The 21,261-nt window shown below is 37.3% G+C and overlaps 1 protein-coding gene across 1 annotated transcript in view; it reads right to left on the bottom strand.

The window, feature by feature from the left end:
- LOC103803577 (gamma-aminobutyric acid receptor subunit alpha-2) overlaps nucleotides 1–21,261 on the bottom strand; it is a gene marked incomplete at its 3' end in the record, with an annotated part of 51,795 nt that extends 30,534 nt beyond the window's left edge. The window contains exons 1-2 of the mRNA XM_009076144.1: nucleotides 20,818–21,261; nucleotides 18,202–18,317 (exon numbers count right to left, since the gene is read on the bottom strand). Of these exons, the coding sequence (XP_009074392.1) occupies nucleotides 18,202–18,317; nucleotides 20,818–20,888 (187 nt within the window). The remainder of the gene's footprint in view (nucleotides 1–18,201; nucleotides 18,318–20,817) is intronic.

The following is a 21,261-nucleotide window of genomic DNA, read 5'->3' as shown; positions in this document are numbered from 1 at the left end:
TACTTTCTTTCAAATGTCCCTTCTCAGCTGCCTGCATCTCTGACACGGTACATGAGTTCCAGGGTCTGTGATATGAGGTAGCTAGACATGAGGATTGGGCATAATTGAGAGCTCTCCCTTTCCTGGAGAACTCTGAGGCAGGATTATGTTTCTTGAAAAAAAATTTCTGACTACTTCTCATATTTAAGAATGATCTGTGTATTGCTCATTCTTTCTCTCACCAAAATAATCATGTTCCATGTATGTTCAAAAAAGAGATTATTGCAAAGTCTTCAGAATGAACCATCAGCAAGGTTCCAGATGTTTGTTTGCATAAAGCTGGCTATATTATCAATTAATGTGGATTGTGTGTCTTCACAAGAAAACAGGCTAGTAGATTGGGTGTTGGACTTTTTTTTCATTTTGAATTTTCAGTCAATAAACTGTAAATACAGGGCTTGGGTAACTAAAATAAAAGGAAATCTCTCTGAGGTAATCCAAAACCATCAAGAGTATTCTTGGTGGGACAGAGCTTATGAAATGTAAATATGCAGTTCTAATGCACAGCCTGAAAAAAATTCAGACTAACATTATTTTAAACATAGAGTTAATAGTGTCTCTGAGAACACTGTAAGGTTGTAACCGAAGGGCTGCTGCAGCATGCAAAGAAAAAAAAGAGAAGTGAAAAATACAATATTGCTCTTTAATTATGTCAACAACAAAAAAAAGGAGGTCAAGTTGCAGTGCTATGGGAACCTTAACTGAAGATTTCTATGTTTTTGTGGAAATGCTGTCAAAAGCTCAATATTACTTTAATTATTTTTTTATAAAAATTATTTAACTGGAATTGACATTGTTCTGACATTGTAATATGGTCTCCAGGGGCATGCCTGGCAATGTTGCCCAAAGGTTTTGAAAATGTCATTCGTAATACAAGTCAGAAATCGCACAGGTGAAACAGCCAGGGTCTTAATCCATCAAACACTGTTCCAACTCAACATGCTGCCCTTATCTGACAAGCTCCTTAGTGTGTCTGTTGACAGCTCAAGACACTGTCTGGCTGGCAGGGAATGAGGGTCAGAGGAGGTCATGCAATGTGAAGCCATAAGAGCAGCAAAATCCACAGGAACCAGATATTTCAAAATAGCATTCTGCCAGTTCTTTGTATTTGGTTTTGGCGGTTTATGTGACAGTTTTATTTATCCAGCTACTCAGCATCTTCATTTATTATCCACTGTTAAATTATAACAGTTTCAAAGCCACACATGCCTACATAAATACACTCCCAATTTGTAAATTGAAGCCAACTGTGAGAAGAAACAAATTCACTTCCCTCCTTGACATCAGTATTTCATTTCCAATGGCCTCGCTCTATCAGTGAGCTATCTGCAAGAAAACTTCTTAATATGAGCCATAATTCTCCTTCCAAACTTTTCTTTAACCAAGCATATGTAGATAAAGCTTACCAGTGAGACCTAGTAATACCTGTAAGTGTTACTATTAACAGTTGCTCTCTTGATTCACTTTGCTGTAAATAAGACCTGAATCAGGAACTGTACTCAATTTCTCATGCTGCAGACCGAAACAGTAATATATTCTGGAGAAAATATCTGGAGAAAGATACAGGAATTGAAAGCCATTAGGCTAACAGACCTCAACTGATTTCCCTCTGAAGAGTTTCTATCTATTAACAGATGTTAATCATTTACTAAACAGACAGCTCCATATAAAATCTATCAGAGACCCTCCAAAGGCCTACACAGAGCTTATGAAGTTGGGTGACCCAGTAAAGCAATAAAATACTCCTGAAATAAATACCAGAATGCCATTTAGACTAACAGAATACTTTCCCTGTGTATAAGCCCACTCTTGAATTGGAATTTTTATTTCAGCAAAGTAGTATTCATTATTCTGAAATGAATAAAACTGATCCAAAATAGCAGGAATTTATTATATGCCAAACTTCAGTTAAACATGGGTGTTTCTTTAGAGAAGGGCAAGACTTTCTGATCATTAAAAAAACACACACATTGACCTGGAAAAAAAATTTTGGCCTGTCAACACCCTTTCCTTCTGCAGCAAAAAATATGACTTGGGAAAACAGTTTCAGATATGTTTTTAGCTGAGCTAACATCTTTTTTTAGGTGTAGGTTACCCACAAGACGTGCACAGAATAATATGTCAGCATATCTGCAACTTAAATAATGTGATATATTGTCACAGTCAGTATTTACTCTTTTTTGTCCTGTATGTAGAAGACACTGGTGAAAACTTTAAGAGCAGTGTTTCCAGATAGTAAATGAAAAATTAAAAAGTTCTCTTTGCACGCAGTGAACATTACTAAGATAATTTTCACATGTATGCAACAGATTTGGGGTTTAACTCTCACTCAAAACAAGAGTACAGATCAGATACACAAATATTATCTACATTATTTTTTCTTCTCTCTCTCCCAAGACACCTTTAATTTGCAAACCTTACTACTTCACATAACAAAATTAAACACATTTCCGGAGGGCCCTATGAAGGAAGAGCCTTGGATCCAAGTGATATTTGAGGTGCAGTTTTAACTTTATTATAGGCTTCATCCACAAATTTGATAAAGTCACTCAAGGGTAGGGCTAAAGACTGATTTTGGTGCCCAATTATCTCTTTAAGTATATTGGACAAGCTCCACAAAGTTATTTAAGCTCCAAGTTTTCACTTAAATCAATAAAAGTTAATCTGAATGTCTCTGGTCCAGATCATAATGATGAAATTTTGCACTTATATTTGTCTGAATCCCCTTTAGTCCTAAATTGCTATCTAACATTGTCAGTACCTAAAATTCCCTGACTGCTTTTATTTCCACCTTAAGGCAAAAATATCCTGATGCTGCCAAGCAGCTTAAAGAACTGGCTCTCAACCAAGTCCCAGAGAGTTCCTCAAACTATAAATAATTACAAATTTACTGGGCCAGAAAGATTTTGAGAGAGAAAGCAAGAAAACAAGCAAGAGATTGATTTCACAGCCTAGCAGTACTCATGGGATGCAGAAGACATAAATTGAAGCCTCTGCTCAATATCTAATTATTTACACAAAGCAGAACAATTCCTCCCAAAGACTGAGAAAGCATGCCCTAAGAAAATTCAGCTTTTTGGTCAAGACAGAACCTGACACACAGTAACTGAGTTCACATCTCTGCTTTAAATTAGAGCATGCACTCGACAAGAGCTGCTCTGTCTCAGACATTTCCATTATCTCTGACTATTAGCTACTCTCATGGCTCTTTTCAGGAAAGGACCTTGAGAATAAACTCCAGAGGGGGAACACCCTTTGAACACCAGGAGACTGGTGCTGTTTTCCCACCCAAATCTGGATGTTTCACATATGTTGGTGAGAAAAGGCTTCAGCTGCATGCCCCTCTTCAGCATTTTAAATTACATAGCTTGACAGATCCCTGCTCAGCTTATTGACTTTATGAATCACTTTCGTAGACAGTGAAGGCTATCCCCACACCATTTCTGAGGTGTGCCAACATGCCTTGATGTTCCAGAAAGGACACCTGACTGTTTGAAGCAATGAATTCCACTATCCATGGGGTCTTGGCAGATATGGGCATTGAAAAACCTAAGCCATCAGTCAGTATGGGGCCAATTAACTAAAGATGATGAATGGCTCTAGGGTCCAGCGGTATAAAACAGATCTCAGTCCCTGTTCTGACACACATGTAGATATTTTATAAAAACTAAAAACATCTCCAGTTGAAGAAGCCACTTGCCCATAATGATCAGAAGCCCTGTGCTGAGGTAACTCACTTGAAAAGTGGGAGATGTGGATTCAGATCCCTTTTCCAAATTAGGTAGGGAATAAATCCAATGTACTTAACCCCTGATGAAAAGGCTACTGTACTAAGTGGTGCAGCCCATATCACATTGGGCCAATCAATCAAGCAGTGTCTAGCTTGAATCCTGCCAGTACTCCAACAGGAGAGAGATTTCAAAACAACCCAAAAGTGCATAACTTAATTGGTTTTTGCACAGGGAAAATAAGGTATTTAGACACTTTCACTTGTTACTGTTGGACTTCCTCAAGCAACATTTTGACAATCTCAGAGGTATTGACTGCCAAGTGATTAAGAAAGCAATTAACTATCTAGACAGCTTTCTGGACTTTTTCCCTATCTTTTAAACAGAGTATTCCTCCAATCTACAGGTTCATTGTAAAGATATTAATACAACATGGATGCTTTGGTTGCATAAACACTTGCAACAACTGAGTAATTATAAACAGTAGTCTTGACTATGGTACAATTAACAAAGCGAAAAACAAAATGTTGAAAAAGAGGTGAGTTACATAATTGGGAAGGGCAATCTAAACACATGGGTAATATGAAATTTATTCCCATAATGTCAGATTACTATGAAATCCACCAAATCTCACTTTGTTCCCTTTTCACTACATCTTCACACACCATGAAAAAAAAAAGGGAAAAATTAAAAATTATTCAGCTCCAAAATAAACTACAAATGTGAGTCATATTTAGCTAGTTGTGCAGAACATTCAATAGAAGACATGAGTGTGAAAGCAGAGTTGAGTTTGGCTGGAAGAAATGTGATCTTACTGAGATGGGTTACTTAAAAGGTTGAAGTATAAGGTACTTAGCTAACACATAACACATTTGGCAGTAAACCAAAATTACATGTCATTCAAATGACAAATAAAATATAAGCATTAAATCTTGTCCCTTTAGACACTACAGCTTCCATCAGGATGCAAAGAGTCATTATAATAATAAGGCCGCATAACAATTGGGACTACTGCATTGTTTAGATCAACTGAATGAGCTTTATAAAGCTAAAATGAACCAGACTGCCCCAACACTCTCTAAAGAATAAAACAAGAGGAAGAGAAAGAGAATGAGAGCACTCAGACAAGTCTGGAAATGGAAGTGAGCAGACTTTGATAAAGTAGAGCAGTAATTATTTGAACCGACCTGAATTCATGTCATCACAAGAAATAGGGATGGCAAAATTATTATTTGCATGCAACCATATTTCCATCTACTCTGCTTAGAGGTTTGTGCTGTTAGAAAGGAAACCATAACATGCAGGTAAGGCAGAAAATTTTCCACATTTATTTCAGATTTAGAAACATACTCAGAAATCTTTCTCTCCTTTTTTTTTTTAATGTTTGAATTTTATGACCTCAGTACTTAGAGGCATGGAACAACTCGGCAAATTTTGCTGCGTTACCCTTCTAGGCTAACTTAGGTTTAATCTCTGTGCTTTATTCCAAGTCACAGCATTTATAAATTATCCCATTTGATACACTCACTCTGACAGCCCCTCCTGTACTCCAAACCACATCTACCCATAACAGCAGTATAATTTTTAAAAAAGAAGCAGCTTCCAGTTTCTCTTTACAGTCCTAAAGCAGCTGAGTCTGGCCTTCTTAAGATATGCCTTTATTGCATGGTGGTTCCTGACTCACTTAATTTCAGTTGCCAACTTATTTCCTTGCTCATCTCCTCTTACATAGGCCCAGGAGCTTTTCTAACCACGATAATTCATCCTAGATTTTATCCAAGTTAGATTTCAGGATGCAATTTGACTTATGCTGGTAACATGTCAACTTGCCAGTGAAAGTACAAGTTATAAAAGGAGGCTCTCATTCAGTTCCTTCCTATATTGTAAACATGAAAAAAAAATTTAAATTTCATAATTCCCTGGAAGAACATCAGAAGACAAAGTCTTTCTGCATCAAGGACCTTCTGCAAAATGGCCACAAAACTAACACTGGGATGGCCAATAAACTGTGATAATACATAGTTAATACATAGAGGATTTCACTGACATCAGTGAAAAAGTCTTCCCCTGGTGATGTCCAGCTTCAGCAGAAGCCTTTGGAGAATGCCTGTCTCTGTGGTGAGCCATGGCAAAAAAAAGCTGTCACCCTGGAGATGACAGCAACTGTGATGAAGCTCTGGGAAGAAGAATCTTGCTTGTTCTGTGGCAAACACTCATGTCACCAGACACTGGCATCTTCCTAAGGCTTACTGCTATCAGAGCAAAGTATGAAATTCACATGTTCCAAAGTTCCAAAGGCTGATGGAGCTCCTCTAGAGATCAACAGACATAAGAAAGCATTGAAAATTATTATCCTTTCAGATGGATTAATTTTACTTTCTGTACTTAGTGCCTGGATCCCATAGTCCTGGATTGTACAGTCATTAAAAATGGAGCTACAGTTCTTTTATCTTTTGCTAGCCTTGTACTTTGCATTCAAGCATGACAGGAACCAACAGCAGAAAGAGGTAGTGCCTTTATTTAATAGAGCTGTGTATTAGTGGGCACTTTTAATGCTTTTTTTTTTGCAGCAGCAGGATCCTCAAATATATTTTTAATAGGTAATACTGTATAAAATTCTATAATACTATTTCAGAAGACTGTGACACACTGTCAAAAAACACAACTAGACAGCATTCTAATCCTTCTATCAACCAGCCAGCAGTTCCTATTTTAAGCCAGGTGAAATAACTATGAAGTACAGGAAATTAATGTCCATCCAGACTAATATTCTCAAAAGAGCTAGCATGGAATTACTGAAATCAGCTGGAGGTTGTGTATATGTTAACACCCTAAATACCCAGACAAAAGAACATGTAGATTCACATTTTCTTTATGTGTCCCTGATCCTCACAGTTGCTGAAATGCATGGAAAGGAGGAGGAGAGGTATGGGTTTTGAGACACAGCACAAATCAGACTGGCTGCCAAGCTATCTTTATTTTATTATTATTATTATTATTAACAGGTTTTGCTTGGCAGGACAACTTGTGGGATGGTCATGGATAATAAGCTTCTTGCTCTACAGGAGTCCTGACATACAGTGAGTTCATGGCTTGATCCAAGAGAGAATAGTTTTAACATTTAAATTGAACAAGTATCTCCCAAATAAGCAAAAATTACCAACATTGACAGCAATGGAAGAATTTTTTAAAATCACATTTTAACATGTTATAGAGTTGTCAGTTACTCTTCTATTATCCAGTTAATAATTAAAAAAAGGTCTTAGACTAAAGCTGTGCAATGTGCCAACAAGAAGTGTACTGCAGCACTCAAATCCCACAGCTGAGTCACTTGAATGTCTCCAAGCTACTTTACAGATAACAGTGTTTCCCAGAATCTCCTCTAAAACATACTCCCAGAATACTCCCAGAGCTTGGATTAAGCAGCCTCAAATTTGTCTTTTATTTTTGCCTGTGACAAGAGAATTGTCCTCTGGCCATCCACGGGACTTTCAGAATCCATTGGGCTTCTATATGTGGAAAGACTATATATTTGGGACAAGAATTCGCTTTAAATATTAAATTAACAGGTTGGATATTTTACAGGCATAAATTACAAACCAGGTTTGGGTTTTTTTTTATTTGCAACAATGCCTAATATGACCCTAATTAAAACTCAGTTTCTCAAAGTACATATTCTTCTCACTTTGTGAAGATGCAGAGAGCATCTACCACAGAATATAATTTTTAAAAAACTGGTTATTTTTAAAATAGCGTATTTTGCAGTAGCAAACAAGATTATCTCTTAATTTTTTTCTATGGTCACTAAAGACAAAATGCCTAATAAAAACATAAAGAATTCTCTGACAGCTTTTAGCACCCAGCAGATGGAAAGGGATTATTAAAGATGTGACCATTTCCTTATCTCAAACAACAAGCATTTATATTTCTCCCTTCTCATCTCTACATATTTATCTGTTTTTCCAGGTGGGAATCTCTTCCCTCTTGTTCTGAAACTGCATAAGGCAATGCAGTACCAGGTTACCATTTAAAATCTAATAAAAAGAAGTTCACTGGGGCTTAATTAACACTATAGACACAGACAAGGACAGTCCACGAAATGCTATGGAATGCCCGCAGGATGGCAGAGGGGTTTTGTAAACACAGAACTGAATCTAAGGCTAAAACTTTAGGTTTTCCTCATTTATGTAACTTCACACTACAACTGCCTTAGGGGTGGGGCCCTGCTAGACCTGTTGTTCACAAACAGAGTAGGGCTGGTGGGAGATGTGGTGGTTGGAGGCCGTTTGAGGCACAGCGACCACGAAATTACAGAGTTCTCGATACTCAGGTGTGCAAGAAGGGCCATCAATAAAACTTTTACCCTGGCCTTCCAAACAGCAGACTTTGGCCTGCTCAAAAGTCTGGTTCAAAGGGTACCCTGAGAAACAGCCCATGGAAACAAAGGGGTCCAGGAGGGATGGACATACTTCAAGCAGGAAGTCTTGAATGCACAGGAGCAGCTGTCCCAGTGTGCCGTAAGGCGAGCCGGTGGGGAAGGTGGACGGCCTGGCTGAACAGGGATCACAATTCTTCCAGCCAAACTCAACTCAGCTTTCACACTCATGTCTTCTATTGAATGTTCTGTGCAATTAGCTAAATATGCCTCACATTGGTAGTTCAGTTTCGAGCTGAATGATTTTTAATTTTTTCCTTTTTTTTTTCATGGTGTGTGAGGATGTAATGAAAAGGATTTTGTAGTAATCTGATATTATGGGAATAAATTTCATATTACCCATGTGTTTAGATTGCCCTTCCCAATTATGTAATTCACCTCTTTTCCTGAGCCTCCTGAGAGGCTGAGGGAGCTGGGGTTGTTTAGCCTGGAGAAGAGGAGGCTCAGGGGAGACCTTATCACCCTCTACAACTCCCTGACAGGAGGTTGGAGTCAGGTGGGGGTTGGTCTCTTCTCCCAGGCAACCAGCAGCAGGAAACGAGGGCACAGACTCAAGATCTGCCAGGGGAGGGTTAGGCTGGATATTAGGAAGAGATTTTTTATGGAAAGAGTAATCAGGCATTGGAATGGGCTGCCCAGGGAGGTGGTGGATTCACCATCCCTGGAGGTTTTCAAGATGAGACTGGATGTGGCACTTAGTGCCATGGTCTAGTAACCATGGTAGCGTTGAAATCGATGATCTTTGAGGTCTCTTCCAACCCGGCTGATTCTATGATTCTATGATCCATGTTTTCCCAAACAAATTGCAGATTAGGATGCATGTTCACTACTGGTTCAACAAAAAAATGCATGTGCAGGACCAAATATGTGCACATGTACATACAAAATGGAATTTGGTCAGATGTAACTAAATCCAATGTCTGCAGCTGCACAACTTTACTGAAATGTTTCATGTCCTCTGATGTACGCAATTATCCCAGGTAAGAGGGAAATTGATTTACATTGCTTTCACAGAGTTAACTGCTCTAATTATTAAATAGCCCTCAACATACGGCAAGGAATTATGGAATGTAAATCAAAAGCCATGTGCTACAAAGTAATCACAGAAATGGTTCCCAAATAGCACCACCACTTCTAGAAGATTAGCAGAATCATACCTTCTTCATGTAGAGACAATTGCACATTTCAGAAGACTAGTGCTTACATACTCTGTGCTATAAAGTAAACTATTATTAGGGCTACAGTGGTGAATTTCCTTTAGCTTGTGATTAATTTCATTTGAGTATTAACATGAAAAAACCCAGATATAAAAATGTGTTTAAAGATTAATCTTGGCATATTAAAATGCTTTGATTCTTATAATTAAAATTTATTAGACTTTTGACAGTATTAATTCAAAATCTTCTGCTGATGCTTTAACTCAGCAGGTTGGTGAATTGTACAGCAACACATCCTCTCTAGCTGCTTCTTGAGACAGATGACTCATTGCTGAACAACATTCATGTCAGAAATTTAAATGCATGCATATACCATAATGATAAAACTGCTTATGCTATTCTTTCAAACTTCTAAAGGATATTTGAAAAGACTAATATTCCGCTGTGTTAATCTGCCAGTTGTTTCGAACTGGCCAATGTTTAGTACCACAATTTTATCTCCCTCCTTCACCCTCCATCTCTTTTGCCCTGCCCTCCTGCCCTTTTGTCCGTTTCTTGATCATAGTGGTTTTCCACCTTGGCTTGTACTACCCTAATGCTAGGTTGTTGAAAAACAGTATTTTGTTCTACCTCATATCTGTTACTTGGAGTCTTTAGAAGCTACTGTTAAATTCTAATAGTAGTCAGTAATACCAACAATTAATACAGACTAAAATACTGTAAAAAACAAAGCAGGAGTAGTTTTAATATACAGGCAATTACAATGTCCTTCTGCATGATCCTTGCTGATGAAATACCTCTCTCTCTCCACATTATTAATTCTAATAATTGGATGCACTAGATTGTGCATTGAAAAGGTTATTGTTAAAAATGGTCATGAAATGGTGGCACTGCAAGAAAACAGAAGCAGGAATATGCAGTCAGGAACACTGCCAGAAGCAACAGATCTGTCTCAGACCACTCAACAACACCAGCAAAACTGTACTGGTACAAAAGGAATGCCATACAATCTGTGGGGAGAGAAGGATCTTTGCTTTCTACCTACCCAGGAGTCTGCCCTTGCATTATTTCAACCTCCCCAATCCAGTTTCATTAGATAAGAAATCTTTCAGGCAGCTGGATGTTAGCAACTGTACCTGGGAAGGCCAGTCTAGGATTCATACCACAAAAAAAAAGAAATAGCAGCAGCTACATGGCATGTCTTGCCTGGATTTTGGTAAAGCTATATTTAGATGGAATTAAATAAATTCATGACATTTGGTGAAAGCAAAGAGTTGGCCATTTTCTATAAGAATGTATGAAATAGGTATTTAGAAAGGGAAAAGGCAATACAAAAACAGAACAATAAAACAGGAGGAACTCCCGGAAGTATCTCAGGGCACTTCAGGAGTGCAGTGTTTAGAGGTTCCTGGGTGCTTCCTGAGGTGTTGATCTCTAGCATATCTCTAGCATCATGCAGCTTTTCAGTTCCCTCTACACTGTCCATCTAAAGATGACAAAGTAAACTGAGAATGATTCAATGAAATACAGTGCCTCTCCTTTGAATTACTGTCTTTTTCCATATTTAACCCTTTCCAGGACTCCAGCTTATGGTAATAGTTGGAAAAATGTGGCTAGAGTCACTTTTAGTCTACTAGTCAAGTCCCAGCTTCTTCTGAATGTTAGAAAATACAAGGCAATTACTATAAAAAAGGATATGCCCTCTCTATTTTTGCAGACCTTTCCTGTCTACCCCAAATCCCCTATTTACCACAGTGGATCATTTATGAAGAATAAGCTTAAAAGTTGTACAACACTATGCATTCGGCTGTCCATAAGCAATCTAAACCTTTCATCTACATGGATGTTTTTATTCAGCTATATCTTCAAGAACTGACATTAAATTGAATTTTTTTTCACCGTTGCCAATGAAGACGGAAAGCTGCAGATATTTCAATGTCTGGCTAGCTGTCAGTCACCTTAGAACCTTAGAATAATTCAGTTTAAAAAGAACCTTTGGAAGGTCCAAAGCAGAGCCAGCTCTGAAGACAGATCAGGTTACCCAGGTCATAGTCTGTCAAATTTTGAGTGTCTCCACAAAGACACATCTCTGAGCAACCACTATCTCTGCAACTACTGAAAATCACAATCATTGACCTAATAGTTACAAGCTTCCTGAGTTAAGCTAAGGAGAGGGGAGGAATAATTTGTCATTTTTGAATCATTTTCGATTGTCTCATAAATAAAAATAGTAGTATTACATAGTTTTCACCACAATCAGGTCTTGAATGTAGTAAAGGCCTGTTGTGCTACATAGAATACATGCCTCACCGCAGTTCTTCTTTATGGGGTGCCAAAATTTTAATAGGAAATACATTTAAATATGTATTTGCCACTAGAGGCTTCAAGAAGAGTGGCTTAAAAAACCCCAGCCTTTTCTATGCAAAGAAGCTGAAGGAGGTCTCCATGTCCATTTAATCCCAAGGTTTTAGTTTACATTGAAAATAAAATGCCAAAACTTACCAATGAATTGTCTTGAATGTTACACGTGACTATTTGCTGAAATACTGGTTGTTGCCACAGAAGCAGAAATCAATATCACTAAAATAGTGATGCCTATTAATATCACAGTATTATGTTAACTGCCATTTTTCCTTAACTCAAACACATTCTTAAGGTTAATTTTTCCCAGCTCTGTGAAGGGCAGTGTATTTCAAATATTGCCTGAATCCTAAACCCAAAAAGTCGAAGACCATCAATTAACTGCTGGTTTGACAGTTCTTCACCAAAACTTTCATAATATCTTTAGCTGATTATATAACTGAGTAAGAGATCACTATAACTTACTTCTTACATTCTTAATTAGCACTCTTTTTCTGGTATAGTTTATTAAAGAAAATATTTTAAATGCAATTTTCAGTGTGTCTCCTATACAAAGAATATATGAAACTGAGTACTCTGTATCTACATCATGGCAGTAAACATTAAAGGATTTCCATGATACTATTTATAAGTACCTTTTAGTCTATCCCTGAATACTATTAATTTTGTATTACGAAATCTCTTTGTTGCTACAGAATAATTAACAATTTTATCACTGTAAGCAACATATACATTGATTACTACATTTTAACTTCATTTTTTTGCTTGGTTAAAATCCACTACTAAAAATCCATGAAATCCATTGAAATCCCCCAAAGTTATCCTGGATGAATTTCTAATGCGCTTAAATATTTCTGAAAATGTTTCAGAGTTAGATTATTTAAATAATAACTGTATTTCCAATTCAGGTGGCATTATGCAAATTGTGTCATTTCATAAGGGTAATAAAAACTTTGGAAGTCTTGATATTTCAATCCTTTGGTACTTGGCTATTTAAACTAGTCAGGCTGAGTGAGGAAACAGTTATGTCTTTCAGACAGCAAACTCATTGCAAGATTTATATAACATGATGAAAGGCCTAGGTGTGAAGTAGTCAACAGCAGAATTCCTTGGATATCAGCAAGACCATTGCTTCTCAACCACTTTCTAAATAACACAGAATAACTGCATCACAGAGAAAAGGTGATGTTTGCCTTTGCCCATCACTCTGGTGGCAAAATTTAACCATCCCATCAGTCTGATTCACAATGAGCACCTATGAGCCACACAGAAATCTGCAGTATCTGCTTTCAAGTCTTCCTTGCAGATGAGACAAAAGTAAGGAAAGCTTAAATTCAGCCTTGGTGTCATCAGCAGTAATTCTGTCATTAGAAGCAAATGCTGAAAAAAAAAGTACTGAATATACATGTTGGACGAACTGGGAGATCTTCCCAGACAAACTTCTTTATAGGCATATAAGGCTTTACTGTAAAGTACCTAAACTTCTGTGAACTGTCCTGAGGCACTGCATTTTGTCACTCTGCATTGTGCACCACTCTCCTCAATTGCAATACTCTGCACAGTTGTAGCATGAATTTTATTTTGATATCTTCACTGTTGACCTTTCAATCAATCAATCAATCAATAAATTACCTTTGTCTAAGTACTCAGCCACTATTGTATTCTACATAATATTTGCCGGTTTGTTCTTTAATATCAAAGAGGTTTCTGAGGGGTTTTTTATCCTTCCACCTTCTCAATGATTCATTCCCTAGAATGCTTCCAGCTACTGAGCTAGTTCTGTTCTTGGATTTTAGCACCATCTGCAAGCCCTGGATAAGTAATTAATGAGATTTTCATATCCTCCTCTCTATTGCTTTTCCATTTTTCACAAGGAATGCTTTTGCCAATATACATTACCCACAACTCTAACATAAATTAACCTGGGTTTCTCGCAGCCTCCTCTGAAGCACTATTAGGGCCAGATTCCATGTGACCCTTCCAGGTATACCCCAAAAATCAGCATACAATAGTTTACTCCTTTGTATCCCTGCATAGCTACATAGTGGGTTTTCAGAAAATGCAAGTGCTGCTCTGAATTGCTCTGCCCTAGCACTGGCTGAGAGACATTACCGTCTTCAGAAGATGAAACTGGAGCAGAGAAAGGCTAAGGAAGCAACCAGAATTAAGCAGAGGAACTGTACTTTAAAAATATTAGTGAAAGCTTTCCAGTAGTCCTCTGCAGCAAAAATAGTCAAAGAACTTTCTTTGATGATACTCTAAATTTGTACTAAGCATGCTGGGGCTGATGAACACCACTAAGTTTGGAATGCCCAGCTAGGGGACTGCTACAGTCACAAATTCTTCTAGAGCTGATTAAAAACTCTGAATCTCAGAGATGTATTAATATACTGCCCTACATTTAACATATTCCAGATTATCAGCATATGATCATGGCCTTGTTTCCTGGACACTGAAAACAGACAACTATTTGATAAACACACACACACGCATATATATGTATATGTATATAGCTGTCCTGATCTGGTGGGGAAAAGGGGGAAAAGAGTATTCTATGAAAAAATGGGTTTTCCTTTTTGCTCACGTTGCTGAGCATTCCATACAACTTTTAACCACAGAATCTAATATTCTACGTTACTCCACCAATTCTATGCAATGATATACCCAGTGCTGCAAAGACAAAAGATCATATCTGCAAGTACTCACGGCTCACTATCTCTCTGATAGCAGTAGCCAGCAGTAATCCCTCTCAGTCTTCCTGCTCAGTTTATTTACAAAATGTTGGGGGCAAAAAGGTTTTGGTCTGTCTATAAGCAAAATGCAATGGGAGATTCATGTTTAAAGCAATTAGAACATCTGAAAGCAGAGATGGATCCTTCAAAATGGAACCACAGTTGTCACCTATCTACTGTCTGATCTTCCTCCTTTTTTTAACACTGCCTTCATCTATGTCCCTTCTTCCTTTAAACTCATCTGTCCATGGAGCAGAGGAAAGCAGATAGAGCAGACATAATTCAGTCACTTCCTTATTTGAATGCAGCTGTATCTCAGCTTCAACATTCTGTAGTCTCATTATTTGAAGATCTAAATTCTCTTTTGGTCCTTTGCTTAGTTTTAGTGCCCATTGTTTTATGGACTTCTTTTTCTATATGCTAATAAAAACCAAAGAATTTATGAAAAAGTGTTACCCTAAGTGTCTTGCAAACATTACAGCAAATAAAGAGCAGAAAAAATCTTCATGATTCTGTTAAAAATCATAAACAATCAAACTCTTTATGACTTGTCATTTGCATGGCTGTATTTCATACAAATTAGTGCTAATGACATATTTGTTTTGAAGGCAAACTTGTAATTTATTTTGATGCCTAAACAGAAATGGCATGGAATGTTTGGGTAAAATAGTTCATGTCAGAACTGAAAGTGCAGTCAAGAGTGTTCCAGCTGCAATCCTATGCTTAGCATAAAATGAGTATAGAGAAAAAATTATCTCCCCTTGAATACCCCCATGCCTATCCATATCAGCACAGTAGGCTGGGGTATTATTGAAGTCCTATGAGGTGTCTCTGGCTTCAGGGAACAGTGCAGTGTCTTCTTCTCCCTGCCCACACCCATTTTGCAGTTTATTTCATCACTGTAGTGTTCATGCATCATTCAAGGGTCCCAGCTGCTAGGACAGCCAATAGTCAGCAGCCAAAACCTGTTTATACAACAGAGCTGCGTCACTAGTAAAAGTTAAAGCTGTCTCAATATAGTCTATAGAAGATAGTACTCAGTTCTGAAGTGTATTGGTGTTATCAGTAAAGCATCGAGTTATATACTGTAAGTACTCACACCAAGTTTTCCAGTAAAATTAATTACAAATATATCCCTCAATTCAAGAACTAAATCCCAAACAGACCATTACTTAGGTGAATTTATGTACAGTCTTTCAAGCAGCCTATACGTTTCCATTTTGTTGGTCAATAACTAATTAAAATGTGAGTGTTAAGCTCAAATTTCCATTACTAAAAACATTCCTGAGATAAACAATTATTTACAATAAGCTGAATTTTTTGCTGTAAGACATCTCTGAAAATGTCTTTCACAACAGGTTAAAGTGGGCTGGTGAACAGCTTCTGCTTTCAGAAGACTTTAAGAGAATCCATCTCAGACCCTGGACTATTTCTGTTGCAGCACATGTTAAGCCAGATTGTGATCTCAGTCACAGTAGTGTAACAGGATAATGCAAACTGCTATGCCAGAGTAAATGTCCTACTGGTTTCAGTTGAGTTATTGCAGATTCATTTAAATGCAAGTGGAACAAAACTGAGACAAAATTTATTAAATTAATGACATGTGACATGGTCAGAATGCAGTAATCTAAGCAAAAACACTTCTAGAAATTGTAAGGGCTTACTAGGCACATAGTGATTAAAAAATATGTTAATTATTTCACTTCTCTTTTCAGAGTACAGGTCAATAGAGAAAAAGGAATAAAGTCCTACAAAATTCCTGAAATATAAACTCCATAATTACTAAGCATTATGTACAAAAGCAGTGTTTGGTCTATTTTATCTCATGAATTATCACAACTGGCTTTTACAAGTGTTCTTTTAAACTGTAAGAATCCATCCATCCACAACTGAAGTATCCTTGCAGATTAAGATTAATGTGTCATGAATCATCACGGTTTAATATGCATGACACAGTTTCATTTAACACATGTTCTGCATGGGTTGATTGCCATGTATTCCAATATCAAAGAGATGTTAATTCTTTTTTTTTTTTTGCTCCCAAAGTATGTTTTAATTACCTAGCAGGCTTTGTAAAGAAAAAGAGGGAGATATTTTGAAGCAGATTTAATGAAAAATCCAGAAGACAAATCAATAAGATTTTTAAATTCATGATTCATGCTCTCAACAACAAATTTTAATATTAAAAAGAATAGTTGATAAGCAAAGAAACTGCAGACTGCTCTCATTAAATGGCACATTCCTTGCTATAAACACAAAAATAAACTCATTTTTTTCTGTTAAAAAACATGATCTTAAAAGCCCTGCCAATTGAACATGAACTTGGTGATACAAATGTTTCTGCAAGTTATTGTATGTTTATACTATACCTAAATTCTTAAATTTGGGTATTTTGCAAAGAAATCAAAATTCCATGTAAAACATCACTGTGTAATTCCTACACCAACAGTGCTGTATGTCTGATTTTATGCATCACCTAAATTAAGAAGTCTTTAAATATAAAATATTTCATAAGCCTCCACTGTACAGAGGCCAGAAATGGAAATTAAAAGATATCCTAGGTTGAAAAGAATGTATAATGAGAAAGCTGTTTCCAGCCAGCACCAGCTCCCACTTTCTGCTGTGTCAGATGCAAGCCACAGTTCTCCAGGACCAGATCAGCAGAAGAGCCACAGGTCAGGATGGCACAGTGTTGGCCAAAACCTGTGAGCTTTAATTCCTAATTTGATCAAATGGAGTTGTGATTGTAATTTCCATGGAAGTTAGAGCATGTGTCTACCTTTGGGCCTGATCTTACTGAAATCAACAGGAACAGGAATGGCTCCCAGGGATTTTGCACTAGAATTACTTTTAGCAAGCTGAAACAGTCTCCAGGCTGGAAACTACAATGACCAAAACTGTTACAAATAATAATAGTAACAATGTTATATTTGATACATACATATTAATGTGAGATAGTATAAATAACAGATAAACAGTAATAGTAGATAAAATATTATCAAAACTAAGATATTCAGCCATAGACATCTTTCCCCACAGTAATGTTTCCAACACCAAACACATCATTTAAATTTCTTGTCCACATACTGACAGAAGCTTGCATACAGATTTAAAATGTGAACTGACATTTTGAAAAATAACTGACAGTCATGGCACAAGAGTGCAGTGACCTCTGTCCTCCAATATTCTCTTGTTTTCTTTAGCTTTTTTCCAAATGCCCAAATAAGTGCAAGCTGCCCAGAAACAAAACGCGTATTACCAGTGAAACCCTAATTCCAAAGAAAGCAAAATACAACATTTCCATTGAACTTACTGGGCCAGGGAATGAATCTAAACTGTGGAATTTACACACACCACACAGAGCACTTGTGCAGATTTCTGAAAACATACACTCATCGCATTGCAGGGAATCAAGCCTGCATTCCTTGTTCAACCAAAATTCCCTGGCTGGAATAACAGCTTTAGATGTTATTTTTGTTCTCATTCTGTTTTACTATGTTAAATCACCAGATTTTTTTTCTTTTTACTTAAGATAAATGTGTGAAAGTGCCTCCTTTCCATTCATAGATGTTATCTTCCTCAAACTTCAAATGATTCAGCTGGGTGAATGTAGAGTTATAAATAATGTATCAAGATACATACCAGTTGTTAGGAAAAGAAAAAAAACAACCCTGAAGGAAGAATATCACTGCATAAAATCTGAACATTAAAACTGCTTTTTAAAATCAATCTTTAATTGTTTTTATTACCTCCTAATCCAGGTCTGAGGCGATTATCATAACCATCCAGAAGTCTGTCTAGAATTCTTGTAAAGATGGTGATGTTATTCTTAGCTTCATCTTCCAGGGAGTCAGCCAGCACTGATCTAAATGGACATTTTACATTTTAGGAAGTGCTAGGTATGTTTTAACATACACTCAACATGCAGTTTTTTCAGGCTGGCCTTTAACTAGCTGTGCTCTAACAGGAAGGGTATAGTTTAGAGTATATGAATACACAGTTCATATATAACAAGTTTAGAAATAAAAGAGTTGACGACACACTATTTAAAATTTCCAAAAGATCATTTGCTAGTAGCCTCTACTTCCAGTCATCATTGCATTAGTGTGAATGCTACTTCAAGCTCCACTAACACATTTGATTGTGCAGGTGCAAAAAGAGCTTCCCAGGCCTCACTGGCATGTCACTCCTGGACTGAAAACCCTGGTTCTCACACACAAAACCATCTCCTTCCATCTCTATCCTATCTGTCCTCATCTAGGTATACTCTATCTCTGGATAAATCCTGTGGATATGCTTCCACCCAATGGTCATGTAACGTACATGACCAGAAGAATAACATGAGGGAAAACTCCAGCGATCATGCTCAGGGAGTCCTCTGACGCCAGTGGTTGGTGGGTGGGAACAATAATGCTGACTAGCAAGCTGCAGGATAGCTGTGGATAGCCTTCATGTTTCTAAAATGCTATTTTGTCATCAAAAAATCCCTCTCTGCTGTTCCACTAGATGCAGACAAACCTTATAAAAGTTAGATAGAAAAAGAAATCATAAATGACGTGTCAAGAAGAATCTATAGATCACCAATTGTTTCAAACTTCCTCGATATAGATATAGACATTATAGTCCTTATGGGTCAAGTCTCTGTGGAACATGCTAGGGGCTGCAACAAGAACCTGCAGCTCAGCCAGCTGTGGTGCTGGACAGTCCTCTGGGACCTGGCCACCCAGATCAAAGTAGTTTTGTGCCAGGGAAACACTCACATGCAGAAAGCCTTACACATGCAAATGCTCCTGTGCCAACAATTTTAAGCACTATGCATGTGAAATGCATGAGCTCATCAGTCTTACCTATTTAATACCAGCACATTGGTATAAAGGAAGTAAAGCATCATATGCTACACACATTACCCTTTAGACCGGTTTCAGCCACCTAATATTTTACCTGAAATGTCTGAGTATTTATCATCTCTAAATGAATTGACCAAGATATTCTGAATGCCATAAAAGCAAGGATTTGGGTGATATTTTCTCTATAGCAAGCTACAAAATGATTAAAGACAGGGCTTTATGTTGGTCCCCAATTCAACAGCATGGTGGAAGTATTTAAATGTAAATCATTGCAGTCTGTGCTTTCTATCACATAAACCACAGAATCAACCCAAATCAGATAACTTATAAAGAACACATCAAAATGTCATGTGTGATTTTACTGATGGCCAGTTTTTTTCCTTAATTACTGGATGGCACATTTTTTGTTTTTAAAATGTATTTCTGTACTCTATGTCTCTGCCATTTTCTAAGCTTCTTTTTGAGATCCCACAATTTTTTAAACTCAAGATTCCACTAAAAAATTAGAGCATACAAGTATATCAAATTAGGGTCTATTCCTGCAAACTTTACTCAGGCATAAACTCCTTAATTACGCATGTAGTCTCTGACGTCAGTAAGATTACTCACTTGAGTAGGGTTTGCAGGATCTGGCCCACTGTGACTCAACTAATACTGCACCATAGTTAGGTATAAAGTGAAACAGAAAACATAGTTTCAAGAAATATTTTGTTTACTGGGAAACAAACAAAAATAATTGCAGACTTTTTAAATCATAGGAAACATACATTATTTCGCATAAGACCCTTATTATATTAGGACAGGACCTACTGCAACCAGAACCAAAACAAGTAAACCAAAGTTACAAACTACAATTAATTGCATGTTTAGGGACTGTGAGCAATACAAACATATTATGAAATCAAAATTACTTCCTTTTATGCTGCCACTTTAGAAATTCAGAACTTTAAACAGCACAAGAAAAGTTGATTAATAAATGATGCTATTGTTTTATTGTATGATTGTGAAGTTGTATGCTATCTCCACCTAGAGGTTTAAAGCTTAAGTAACATTTTGAATTCTGTTATGTTGACCAAAAAAAAAAAAAAAAAAAATCAAGAAAAAAAGGCATGCCCATATTACAAAATATTCAAGCATTATTTTAGAGACTGTGATTTGGTATTTGAATTCACGATAGTCTATTTCTCCATCTTGACTGTTCTCTATGGTACACAGCGATACAGTAAGTCAAATCGTTAAGATCCAGTAAGACATTTAAAGGAATTGTTATTTTAATGGTGAAATAAAGCATCAATGCACAAACTGTTTAAGGACATGAGATTAGGTTTTATAGTCCCTAAACTACATTCTACTGCATTTGCTCTGGAAACTGTGCAATACTGCATTCAAACGCCTAAGAAAGATTTCTTTATTACATTACTACATACTATACTTCTCTAACCTCTCACACAAGCTTACCCGCAGCAGAACGCAACATACATGTTCGTACTGAACAACAAAACTAAAACATCCTCTCACCTTGTTGGTAGCCACACCAATAAAACGAGAAGAACCAACTGCATCTCGGAGAGTGCCAGCTTCCTCTTCATCGCCGCTCCTCGCAAAACCTAACCGTGCAAAAAAAACACAAACCCACTCTCAGCGACAGTCAGTCTCCACCAAGCAGCGCTTTCAACTTAACCCGAGGAAAAAAAAATATGTCACTTCACTGGAGAAAAGAAACCACTGGATTTCCGCAGCACTTTTCACTACTGGGAACTTAGTGTATCTCCATCTTTCCCAACGATCCTGCTCTGTGCAAAGAGGCAACGTATGATCAGAAGCGGCATGTGAGCCGGCGCATCAGATGCTTTCCTGTTCCGTGAGCTGAAAGCCCCGAGACAAAAAGGCACAAAAAATAAAAAAAACCGTATGTATGGGAGGATGGGGGTTTGACCACCCCTCGCCTCGCTACGGCACACC

This window comes from Acanthisitta chloris, unplaced genomic scaffold, assembly GCF_000695815.1.
Source record: "Acanthisitta chloris isolate BGI_N310 unplaced genomic scaffold, ASM69581v1 scaffold9116, whole genome shotgun sequence".
Classification (NCBI taxonomy): domain Eukaryota; kingdom Metazoa; phylum Chordata; class Aves; order Passeriformes; family Acanthisittidae; genus Acanthisitta; species Acanthisitta chloris.
The sequence above is the reverse complement of the archived record's forward strand: the minus strand, read 5'-3'. Positions and strand labels throughout refer to the sequence as shown.